Below are 12,892 nucleotides of genomic sequence, written 5' to 3'. Positions count from 1 at the left end.
TGTTGTGGAATATACTCAGTCTATAATATGCATTTTAGCCTCAAAACATCACATTTTGTTTAGTGTGAGGAGGAGTGATACTAATTAGGGAATACAAATAATAACTTCTGTTTCTGTTGTTGCGAAAGTTCTGCTAAATCACTTGGCATTTCTGTGCCCTTTTCTGCCACATATACTCTGAGGGAATTATGCTTTTCGCATACTTTGGTTCTCTTTCTATTTGTGGGCTTTATACTGTGGGTGTTTATTACCTTCAGGATGCAGCTTAACTTTCTGCAGGTGGGAATCGGACTTCCGCTAATGAACAAACAGTCATTAACAGAGCACTGTAAAGAGGCTTAGTTCCGTTACATTAACCAAATAAAATTAAGTCCATGTACTGATAAACAGAACTGGAGGCTTAACGTTTGGGGGGTAGTATTCTCACCTCTTTAGTTGGTTGACATTGCCAGTCTTCAGATTAACCTGATATTTTCTGAAGTGGAAGAAACACATTAGAAGATTTTAACTTCTGTGATTTCACTGCTTTGGATTGAAGCATATAACATTGTGCCTATGCTCTTGTTCTTGGACAGAGCAAAATTAAGAAGCGTGCATGGGTTCTTCATGAGTGCTTGGAAAGAGTTCCAGAAAATGTGGATGCTGCTAAGAAGCTGCTTCAGTATGGCTTGAAGGGCACAGACTTGGAGGCTCTTGTGGCCATAGGAAAAGGAGAAGATGGTGGCAGGTTTGGGAAGAGTATTTTTTTGTTCGTTTTCTTTTTTAAAGAATGATGGATTAAGTATTTTGTAACAGTTTAAAGTTTTTTGTTTTGGCTTTGTTTGTTTGTTTTCATTTTTTTTTTTTTAGTCGATGGAAATGTTAAGATGCTTTGAAGGATGTAGAAAAGTAATGCTTTTGAATCAAGGTATTCTAAAGATTTCTATAGGGTTCCTGTTCTCATTTTACCTTTTATAAAAGTAAAATTGCTATTTATTTTGTACTGCATTTGCCCTCTTCTCTGGATGTCCTTTATTTTCTCTATTATATAAAACTTCCGATGTCACATTTTTTCTATGAGAATTTGTTTTCTGCTGCCTCTTTTGGAAGCTGCAGCTCTAAAGGCATTTTATTGTAATTCTTAATTGTTATAATGGTCTTCTGTTGATCAAGTGGGGAGGGGAGCAAAGCAAAACACAATGGGTCTTTGGGGAAATACATGCAGAGACAATTCTCTTCAGTATCCAGTTATTGGTGGTGGGAATAGAACATGCTGTTCTTTCGTGCAATCCGCAGTTACCATTGTATGCTGTAGAGCTGCTGCCAGTCCCAGCGGTACCTTTGGAATTTAGAAACTTTTCACAAGCATCAGAACTGTGTAGTTGGTGTTTTAATTTTGTTTTAGGAAGAGGGTAGAAGCAAGAGGTGATGTCTCTTGTAGACTTGTGATTAGTGCCTGCTGCTTTACAACGGCCAAAGTCACCATTATAATTTTCTATACAAGTTTAGATTTTTAGTCAAGACATAAACAGAAAGCTGTGTTAGTATGTTTATTCAATAATTTGTTTGTGTCAACATTGATTACATTGCTGGTTTTGTCCTCCAGATTTATCTTACCAGGAGATGTGGACACTGAAATTCCCTATGAAGACTTTTTGTCACCAGATGAAGAAATGGATACTAGAAAGGAAAAAGAGGCCAAGAAGCGTCGAGAACTGCTATTATCAGTAAACTTCTCAAAGTAAATGAAATGTTATAGTTTTATTATCACTACACAATTGTAAGAAAGCAGTTACTCTTCACGTATGTTATTCCTAAAAGGAAAGTGGTTTAAATTTTAATTGGCATTATATTGTGTTGAAGTTCTCAATTTAGTTACCTTCTTGATATATTCCAGTGCACAAAGTCATTAAAATGTGTAACCATTGTCTTCATATGTACATGATGTACAGTATCAATTCCAAGCGTGAAATTCCTGTTTTGCACATAGGCTGACACTGGAACAAAAAGAGCTCTGCCGGTCCAGGCTGAAGCTGTTAACCTACCTTGATCGCCTTGAAACCTATGAGGTGAGGAAACTCAGTAACTCGCTACAATTCTCTTGTGTTCTCATTCCATAGGTATGTCTGTAATTTTTTCATCACATGATGAACTGCTTATGAGGAGTGGTTGAGGGAGTTGAGGCTGTTTGGCCTGGAGAAAAGGAGGCTGAGGGGAGACCTTATGAGGAGGTTGTAGCATGGAGGGTGTTGGTCTCTTTTCCCAAGTAGCAAGTGGTAGGATGAGAGGAAATGGCCTCAAGTTGCGCTGGGGGAGGTTTAGATTGGATATTAGGAAAAAATTCTTCCTGGAAAGGGTTGTCAGGGATTGGAACAGGCTGCCCAGGGAAGCAGTGGAGTCACCATCTCTGGAGGTGTTTAAAAGGCATTTAGACCAGGTTCTTAGGGACATGGTTTAGTGCTAGAGTTAGGGTATGGTTGGACTTGATGATCCTAAGGGTCTCTTGCAACTAAAATGATTCTATGATGATATCATTTTTGCTAAATATTATAGTATTAATATTTACAGTATTCTTGAAATGCTACAGTCTCTCACTTGAGAAATTAAGCTGTTTTCTGTTAAAGTTACTGTTTCTCCTACTTCTCTGTGGCAAATGGCCGCTTCTTATGTTGAGAGGTCTAGTTGGGCAGAAGCCTCCTCTGAACGTATTGTGAGTGAAGGGGATTAGGTTTTGTAACAGCATGGAATGTGGAGTTAATGCAGAATTATTATTTCCCTCTGTCGGTCGAATTAGCAAGTTCTACTCAGATTCTCTAATGAATGTCTTTCTTCCATGAACTTACCAAAGTGGAGGTTTTTGAAATGTCAAACTGTATTTTGCTTAGTTTTTCAACTTTGCAGTTGTTACTAGTCACTTAATGACTTTTCCTACATCTCTTTGTAACTCATGTTGGCTAAACCCTAACTAAAGCAGAAAATTCTCTTAGCTTATAAATAAAAAAATGCGTCTTTTTTTTTCATACTGAAACAAGTAGAAAACAAGAGCATACTTTTCCACATATATCTCATACTTATTCATACTAAGATAAAGAAATGTGTAGACTTTTTGGTGCATTTGTGAATCTTGCATAAAAGCCAATCTTTTAAAAGTGCCTTTTTTTTTTGTTTTGGTTAAAGGAAATTCTTGGCGGGCCTCATGCAGCTGAACAGCACTATGATGCTGAATTCTTCAAGAAGTTCAGAAATCAGAATATTGTACTTTCAGCGAGAACTTATGCTCGGGTATTAATATTTATTTTGCTAGAATGTAATTTTGTTTTGGTATTGCTGTTTTCACTTAATTGCATTTTTTAACCCCTTTGGAACTTGATTGGTTCTCAATGGGAATTTAAGAGGTGGAGAGGGGTATTTGTTTGATTGTAAATAAATAAATGCAGTCTCTGTGAGATAATGTTCTTTCTTGCTAAAGAAAATTTTAGAATTAAATGTTTGTTTCATAACCTAAGCTTGTATTTCCTGCTCCTTTTCAGGGTAAATCAGTCTTAAGCTAGTTCTGCAACTTTTAACATTTTGTTTCTTAGGAAAGCAATGTCAGAGCTTTGGAAATTTTGTTCACTTTCCATGGATCAGCTTTACTTCCACACAGACAGGCAATTCTCTCCAATTTTCCAGAGACTACTTCACCACATGAATATGCTTTCCTGTTGCCTGAAGCTTGGTAAGTATTTTTTTTTAGGTGTATAAATTAGCTTCCACGTATGACAATCTGCAGTTGGTTATTACCTGGAATCAAGAGAGCAGCTTTGTCTTCATGTACTTGACCAGTCTTCATTTTCTGCTATACTTTGTGCCATTCATGGAAGCTTTTTGCTCTCTTTTGGTTATTATTAGGAAAACAGGGATTTTAAATGTTCTTGCCTCCATTACACGTAAGAGGAAGCGTGGCCTTTTCTGACCTGAAACTGCCCAGATTTTCACAAGTGCAAGTACAAGTCTGTAACTAGTTTGTAATAACAGTCAGCATTAGGAAATAAATAAGGCATGTGTTTAGCTCCTTGGAAGCAATTACTTTTTTTCTGGATTTGTTTTGAAATGCAATTTAACACTCAAGCAATCAGTAACTTCAAAATCATTAATCTTCCTGTTACTGATTTTTATGCAGCTTGCTGTGGTAGAGGCTTTAAATCCAGACTTTTCTACTCTTTCCTTTCGGCATCCAATGTTAGTTTACTGTCAATTTAATATAAATTTTCATAAGAGAGTCTTCCTTGAACATCATAACAATGTTCTGTGTGTTAATTAAAATAATTTTTTACTTCTAGATTAGTTCTTTCAAATACTTCAATTATTAAATTAGTTTTGAAGCATACTGTTCAGTGCCCATAAGAAATTTGGAATATTTAATTATTTAATATTTTACAATAGGAGTTTGAAGCTTTACTTCAGAGGGGTAGTTTTTGGAGTAACTAATAGAATTTTTTTGTAGTCTTCCAGCATTATAGTTTAGTTTTTCACTTCAAAGTTTCAACAGTCTCATTTGGATAATTCTCCATGTGGAAGAGGTTTTTTATTCATCAGGTAATTCCTCTGACATTTTTCCTACTTGTAAAACTTTTGTCCTTTCTGAACAGAAGTTAGTATTTATTTTATGATATATAATGCTTACTACTGCACTTTTTATTATGTTTGTAGTATCAGGAACACATGTAGTTATTCACTTATGGTGTGAAAACACTTCTATTATCATTTTCTGTAAGGCAGCAGTTAGGACCATGGAGACAAAGTATTGCAGTAGTTATAAAATTTGTAAAATATATTCCAGTTTTTCTCTTTTGTTTTAATAAAATTTATAATGAGAGAGGCAGGGAAGAAGGGTCTTAAATGTGGTTATTATATTTTTTTTGGTGTTCAAAAATGGGTTCCCCTCCGTCTGAAGGGTCGTTTATTCTTGATTTTTGCATTTTTATTTAGTTGTTTTTGTTTAATTTGGTTGACAAACTGACTTATGGGCCAAGAGGCAAAATGACAGTTAAAACATTTCACCAGTGTTCTACTAGTGGAGATGTGAAGTTGTGGGTCAAGAACTTCATTTTTTCTGCTCTTGAAAAATTCAAATATGTAGTTTGAATGTTTATTTGTGTGGCAGACAGAACTTCTCAGTGCTGGGATCAGATATGTCCAGGTTCATGCTTTTTTTTCCTCTGGTTGCAGAACAGATAATGCTCTTTGTCTTTGAAATGTTTGTCTTTGATCAACTACAAAATGGCCATGAGAGAAAATCCTGTATACCCAGATCCATTATAATCCATTAATGAGAATAATAACTAATGAAATAGACTTAAGTTGTACAATATAATGTTTTCTTATTAATTTAAAAGAGATTTTTTCTTTTGAAGTGGGATGGGTCTCCCCACTTAGTCCAAATAGCTTTAGCTTCCAGCAATTCTTGTTTCATGCGAATCAGAGTGAACCCATGTTAATCAAAGAAAAAGGAAGTTCTTGGTCATTTTAAGGGAGTGGGCCTTTTAATTCTAGCATTTATTTTTTTAATGGGATGTTAGTATGAATAGAATTACTGTCATTCTGTAGATATGAAATTGTTATGAAATAGGGTTTAAATGAGTGTGCTATTTAGTTTACTTCTCTGTAGAACACATGATATAGCTGTAATTTGCTTTAAATTGACTGCCTGAACAAGGTTCTGGTTTTGTGAGTTGTATTTCATTACCACATAGTACTAGAAAGTTGCAAATGCTGACTGTAATTAATACAATTCTGAAAAAAAGGGAAACATTGCAAAAATATAAACCCCAATGTTTTAATTGGTAGAAATTAGAATTATAACTTTTCAGTTTATGCAGCTTGTAATTACAGTGGTCTTAGGAAAGGAGTGAGAATGATTCAATCTGTCGTTGTGAACTTTGACTCTCGACAAGTGTTATAAAGGAATCTGAGTCAGGCAACAATTTAATCTGGTTTTCCTTTCTAAATTTCACACTGTTGCAGTTAGGAAATAGGATTTTCTACTTTCACCTGCAAAAAAAAAAAAAGGCAGATCTTTACTGTGATTTCTTTTAGCTTGCTGCTTTTCTGGAAAGTCAAGGCCATAATTGTTTTGTACCAAGAGATTCTGAAAGGTGCTGTGGTGCATGCAGTGAGACCACTAACATGGACCAAGTGCACAACAGCGCCCACGTTAAGCCAGGAGCCTGGTTTAAAGCTGCCTTGGTCATGCGCTGTTGATGCTGTGGCTGCTCAGCCTCCTGCAGCTCAGACCTGCTGCTGAGCACTGTGCAGCTCTGGAGGCTGAAAAACATTTTGATGGAGGAAAAATATACCGTAGTTTGTCTTCTAGGTCTTCATATATGGTCCTGTGTGTGTGTAGGATGGAATACTGCTTGGAATTGACCATATTGTGCCTGTGTATATGGAGCACTTTAAACAACAAGAGGGTTGGTTGCCAGCTGGAGCACTCTGAGGTGGCCCTGGTCCTTATGGAAATTCATGACATGGCTGTGTTCTCTTAGTTCCTCCATCTATAGGGGAATCTGGCTGAGGAGAAACTTGAGATGGTATAGCAGGAGCTACCTTTTTTGTGCATGAAACAGCTGAGATGGGACAAAGAAGCGCCTGCAGCTATTGCCAAGGCAAAAGCATTGCAACACAATTGCTTGCTGTACACCACCAGCAACATGAATGCACACAGAAGTGCTATATCTGAAGAATTTCATTACCTGTGAGAAATGTCTTTGTAAAGGTTGCATTATAATTGCAGTTTCCTTTCATCTGGAACCTCCAGTTCAGCTGCAGATGGTAAATTCTAAGTACCTAGTGAAAGGCTTGTTTTGCTAGTGCATTCTATAAGCATAAAGCAGTTGTTGTTCTTGTTACTGGCACATGTCACTTACATTAGGATGGCATTTAGAGGCCAGTGTCACAAAAATTTTAAGGTCTTATCAGTCAAGGAAGAGTTGGCATGACAAATGGGGGGGGAAATAAAGGTAGAAGAATTTATTTTTTTTCTGTCTTGTGGGCCACTTTGTTAGGAAATATAGACACATTTTTTCCCTGTATTTGCTTGTAAAAAAGTCTCAAGTGGTAGATATCCTTTTGCTTCTTGTTTTTGGCCTGTGTTTTGTAGCTTAGCATCTTTAGAGGTTGCTCTCACTGAGCCAGCAAAGTGCGCTTGCAGCCCAGAAGGCCAATCGTATCTTGGGCTGCATCAAAAGCAGCGTGGCCAGCAGGTCAGGGAGGTGATTCTGTCCCTCTGCTCCACGCTGGTGAGACCCCACCTGGAGTCCTCTGTCCAGCTCTGGAGCACTCAGTACAGGACAGACATGGACCTGTTGGAGCGGAGCCAGAGGAGCCACAGAAATGATCAGAGGGCTGGAACAGCTCTGCTGTGAGGACAGGCTGAGAGAGTTGGGGTTGTTCAGCCTGGAGAAGAGAAGGGTCCAGGGAGATCTTATTGTGGCCTTTTATGACTTAAAAAGGGCCTGTAAGAAGGATGGGAACAGACCTTTTAGAAGGGCATGTTGTGATAGGACAAGGGGTAATGGTTTTAAACTCAAGGAGATGAGATTCAGGCTAGATATGAGGAAGAAGTTATTTTACAATGAAGGTGGTGAAACACTGGCCCAGGCTGCCCAGAGAGGTGGTAGATGCCCTGTCCCTGGAGACATTCAAGGCCAGGCTGGATGGGGCTCTGAGCAACTTCATCTGGTTGAAGATGTCCCTGCCCGTGGCAGCAGGGTTGGACTGGATGAGCTTTGAAGGTCCCTTCCAACCCAAGCTATTCTGTGATTCTCTCAGAACTGTTCAGGAGGAGGTTTGTGATGTCTGAGCAGAAGATTTATATATTCAAGAGACTCTTGGAAAGGACTGTAAGTTACATAAGCTCAACAGCTCTCAGAGCTGAGAAGAAATCTTAAATACTGAGTCGCATAGGTGGCCATACATGCTTGTCAGCTTCAAATTTGTGTTGTGATAGACTGACATTATTCACTAATGTGTTTTTGCAGAATTGTGATTGTAATGTTTTCCTACTGGTTTTGTATTATTTCTCTGTTTCTTCTATGATGATGGCCCCTGAATCTCTGCTGTCTCTTAGTCATTGGGATTCATGCTTGTTCTCAAGGATCCATGAGATGCACAGACTTCGTGTGTTAAGATAGCTAGAGTGATGGCTCTTTCTAATTTCGTTTTAATAGCTACAGCTTGCGTTCTTAGTCTATAGTTAAGATTGTTGCCCTCAGGTTTTTAGAGGTGATGTCGGCGGAAAAGAATGCTTTACCACTGTTATAAATACATAACCAGAGTCTTTCTCCTTTTCTTTTAATTTTCTTATCCTTTTTACTACATTTAACTGCTATATTGCAACATTACTGCTCACATTTCAAACTCATAGAAGTTGAGAAATTCAAATGTATGGTTCCCTCAACTGCCGTAAGTCTACTATATTGCACATTACACCAGTAGTAAAAACCTTCCCTCTGAGATAGCAACTTTTTATATGTTTCTGCTTTTTTACTCCTTAACTTTTTTGAATTTTGGTTTTAAGTTGTGGCTTAAAGGGAATTTTTACTGGAGAATTGTGAACTACATTTGCCAGGTGGACTGGGGAGGGAGTGAAGTATCTTCTGAAAACTTACTGAAACTTTTAAAACTTGAAAATTTCCACATAGTAGACTCTCATCTATGAATAGATAAATACTACACAATTAAACCTAGAGGTTCATAAGCAGTTAACTTTGCCTTTCCGTAATGATATCTTCTCCTGAACTAGGTTTTTAGTTATTGCCTGTGGCAACGCAGTTTCGATAAAGCTCTTACAGTTTCATCTCTTCACTTCTTAGTATGTGTATGTAAATAGGTTTGATGACTGAAAGTCTGCAGAACTGTTTAAAATATAGTCCTTATTTTTTCCTGTTAGTTTTTCTTCTTCTCTTCTGAGGTTGAATTGCTTTTGTTTTTAGTGTAGTTTGGAAGTGTTCATGTTAAAAGAATTATTCCCCTGATCAGACCTTTTTTGTTAGTTTGTTTGAATTAATTTGTATAGTGCTACAGCAAAATAAACGAGATGAGCATAAGTTTTATGTGCACTTCTTTTCCTTTGCACTAAGGGAAAAAAGAAAAACAGTTTAGAGGTAGGAGGGATCAATATAGTTAATATTATTTCAAGGATGTGTTTGAGGAAATAAAATCTTAGATCTTACCTTCTACTATGAAGTAGGAAAAATAACTTTTGAGGGAAAGATTAACTTGTATTGTAGTACTTGTATTCCTGTCTAGATTGACTTCTGGTAGGAACAGGGCTGAGAGAGCTGCTTGTGTTCGGAGGAGGTTTCTGGAGGTTTCACATGGGTCAGTAACAGCTTTTGCATACATTCCTGTAGCGTGTGAGCTGAACAGTGCTTGTGCTGTTTATCCACAGAGCATTAACAAGGTTTTCTTTATATTTCTGGCATGTTCATGCCTGAGTTGTCCTGTCTTCATCTACCATGTGTGTCTGTTGCCTGCATTGTCCTGACCTGTACCTTGGCTTACCTTTACCAGTCTTCTCATGAAAATGCATTGCTGCCATTGTCTTATTTGTCTGGCACCTTTTTGCAGGGTTTAGAACAAAATTTCTTCCCTGAACCTCTATTATACGTTATACAATTCTGAAGGACTATTTTCACTCTATGGTGGCAGACAGCTTTGATCGTACTTGAAGTTCAGCTGTGTCCTTAAAATAACCCATTTTGATTTTGTGAACTGTTGCCTCACAATTTTGGTTGTATGCATCAAGGAAAAAAACCATAGTGAGCTTCTGAACTGCGATTCTACGGTGTTGGCTGATTTTTCTGATGTTTAGATCATTCAGTCTAGATTGTTTTAGGAGGAAAAAGGAAGTTCCCCTCTCCCAAGGTTCTGTTAAAGTTTGACCATGTAGCTAAAACATAGCTTGATTTAGTTGTGTGAAATTAGATATAACTTTTCTTCTCTAGTGGCAGAGTTGCTTCAGAAGACCTGTCGTCACAACGTGCGCAGCAGGAATTCTGAAGGGTTGTTAACTGTGGCAGCCAAAAGCACCCGAGATACCTTTTCCACTAGTTAATGTGGATCAGTTTTCCCCAAATGTGGGGTGTTTCTGGCACTCTGGTTTGGGCACCACCTGTACTTAAGTCTTGATGAATTTGTGGCATGTCCTGTGGATATTCCTGGAAAATGAAGACCTGCTCTCTCTGCCCACCACTTTTGGGTCACATAGTATATTGAATTATTGGAAACCTAAAAATATATGTAATCAGTTATATAGTTACATTTATTAATTCACTCCTAAACCACTATAATTGTAGAAAAGAGTGTTTTCACACAATATAAAAAATGCAAAACATATCGTAGCTGTTTAAGACTACATATCTGGGATGCATTTGTTATTATATTTCATCCTCAGTTATAGAATAATTGTGGCGTCATGAAGCTATTTCAGAGCCATTAGAATTGCAGAGCAACAGAAACTGGCACTGATTTCCCCATTGCTGTCTGAGAAGATACAAATTTTGGCCAAATGAGTTTCTGGATTAAATTAAAAAAAGAATATTTTATAAAACTTCTCTTGCAGATCCTGTATTATATACAGCTACATGTATTATATATATATAGCCTACTTTCAGTGCCTTCGTCTGTATGTAGTGGGATTACAGAAGTGCTAATTTGAATATGAAATCTAAAACACTTTACAGTGTGCCTACAGTAAAATATGGAAATCATAAATTCTGATAAGTCTGCAAGGGGGAAAAGAATATTTGAAGGTTCAGGATTTTATATTCCTCTTATCACAAAACATACAGTTGAGATAATTCAAAACATAAGTGTCATGAAGTTGGAATCAAGCACATTCTTCAAAAACATTTTGAATGGATAACAAAACCATTTGATGGAAACACTACCTTATTTTATAGTTCAGAATCTTCACATATAGCTTTCTTACCTTTAACAGATCAATACTCAGTGTCTTACTTAAATGAGTTATGTTCAGAAGTATTCTAGTATGTAACACACAAGCTTTCAAATGTAGGATTAGTGTTTATAACTTTTTTCAGACAATGAGATGATTTAAAAAACATTAAAAAAATAAAGTTTCATCTACTTCCAAAATTTTTTTTAGAAAAAAAACCCCAGACATACTCTTAAAATTGTGCATGTCTTTCAGCAAAAAAATAATGTTTCCTAAATGTGTTGGGGTGAATTGCCCTTTTGCTTGGAGTCTGTATTCAGTGTGCACAAGTTTACAGGGAAAAAGTTTTTAAAGAATCACCTAATCCTTAACTACATGAGTTTCAGAGCCAGAGCTGCTGTATGAAATGCTTGAAGGAAAAAAAACCCACAAAAAACACGGAGTTGCCATCAGTCATAGAAAGAATTGAACTCTGACCTTAAAACTGAATTAGACCTTCCTCTTTTTAAAGCCTGTCCTTGGAGAGAAAAAATAATCTGCAGGTTTGAATAAATGCAGTTGGTAGGATACAGAAACTACAATAGCATAGACCTCTTTTGTCAACGCAAAGAATGGGAAGAATTGCCAAGCCAACGTAAACAACAGTGAAAAGAGCAATACAGGAAAGCTCAGCTCTTTTTGAAGAAATAGAGTTGAATACTGTCAATTTACTGGGCTCCAATCATATTTTTTCTGCTGTTGAAAATAAAAGAGAGGAAAGGATGGGGAAAGCAGTGACTCAGGAAAAAAAAAAATACCAAAAACCAAAAAACAACCCTGTGCTAATATTTATGTAGCGTTATATTATGGCACAGCTGATCGTTTCTTTTAGTTGGAAAAGGCTCCTCCTGCCTCTGTGGCTGCCGGGATCTGTCCCTGTATCTGGAATTTCAAGTGGGTGCCCAGCGATGCAGACCTACGCTGCCCGTGCTTCTGACCTCTGGGGGGTTTCAGTTTCCGGAACAAAACTGCAAAGGTGGGCAGGATAAGGACAGAGACCGAGTTCTGGATGCCATAGGACAGAGTCTGTGCCCATCTGACAAGCTGCCTGTGCGTGCTGAATTCACTTTGTGCAGCCCTGTGAGGTGCACACGCTGTGCGCAGGGCCTCTGCGGTGCTTCCCACGGGCACCTCTGCACCTGGATTTGCTGCGTGTGTGTTGTGAACAAAAACATGGTAGAAAAATGAAGTCCTACCTCTTCATGTATGTCTTCATGTCTGTATCTCTTGTTCTTCTCTGTCTCATCTGCATTTATGTTTTCGAGTTTGCAGACTGCGAGTGTGTTTTGATGCCTGAAATTGTTCTCAGCTCTCTTGTTTCCATTTTACCAGCTACTACTTCTGCGTGAGTCAAAGGAGTCACTGCTAGTGGAAATTTGAGGAAAAAAAAAGCTATGCGAAAACTTAACTATCAGTTAAGAAAGATCTCGTGATAAATGTTGAGATTAATACATTGTTTACTAATTTCTTTGCCTTTATAAAAGCCTCAGGTACAGGGATCTCCCATCCTTTGCTGGCATCGAGACTTTTTTATTCCAGTCCTCGTATTTGAATTCAAATATGAAGAGTTTTTCTAAAGTCTTCGTAAAGAGGAGAGAAAGTAAGGACAATTGGATGCAGGCATGTAGGGGGCAGGAGGGAGTTATGGATTTTTAATTTTAGCCTTGTGAGGAGGTGAATGAAGTTACAAGTTTTAATTGGTGTGGTTTTAGCTGTGCGGTTTGTTTGTTATTTTTTATTTTTTATTTTGTTTTTTGTTTGGTTTTGTTTGTTGTTGTTTTTGTTGTTGTTCTTGTTTGGGTTTGGTTTTGTTTTGTTTTGTTTTTCCCTGAACTTAGCAAGAAATGTATCTCTTAAGACTGATTTTCCATTATTGCTGATTTCTACTATGACATTTTACACTTTTTTTTTTTTTTTTTTGGTGGTGTTTTC

General features: G+C 37.4%; 1 protein-coding gene across 2 annotated transcripts in view; it reads left to right on the top strand.

Annotated features, from left to right (window-relative positions):
- The window catches only part of NBAS (NBAS subunit of NRZ tethering complex), a 190,213-nt gene that overhangs the window by 27,558 nt on the left and 149,763 nt on the right, over window positions 1-12,892 (top strand). For both annotated transcript variants that reach the window (XM_082049168.1, XM_082049167.1), the window contains exons 17-21: window positions 576-727; window positions 1,586-1,720; window positions 1,970-2,048; window positions 3,157-3,261; window positions 3,561-3,697. In XM_082049168.1, coding sequence (XP_081905294.1) covers window positions 576-727; window positions 1,586-1,720; window positions 1,970-2,048; window positions 3,157-3,261; window positions 3,561-3,697 — 608 coding nt within the window. The remainder of the gene's footprint in view (window positions 1-575; window positions 728-1,585; window positions 1,721-1,969; window positions 2,049-3,156; window positions 3,262-3,560; window positions 3,698-12,892) is intronic.

This window comes from Streptopelia decaocto (assembly GCF_964273445.1).
Source record: "Streptopelia decaocto genome assembly, chromosome: 3".
Lineage (NCBI taxonomy): Eukaryota > Metazoa > Chordata > Aves > Columbiformes > Columbidae > Streptopelia > Streptopelia decaocto.
Note: the sequence above shows the minus strand (reverse complement) of the source record. Positions and strands in the feature narration are given on the sequence as shown.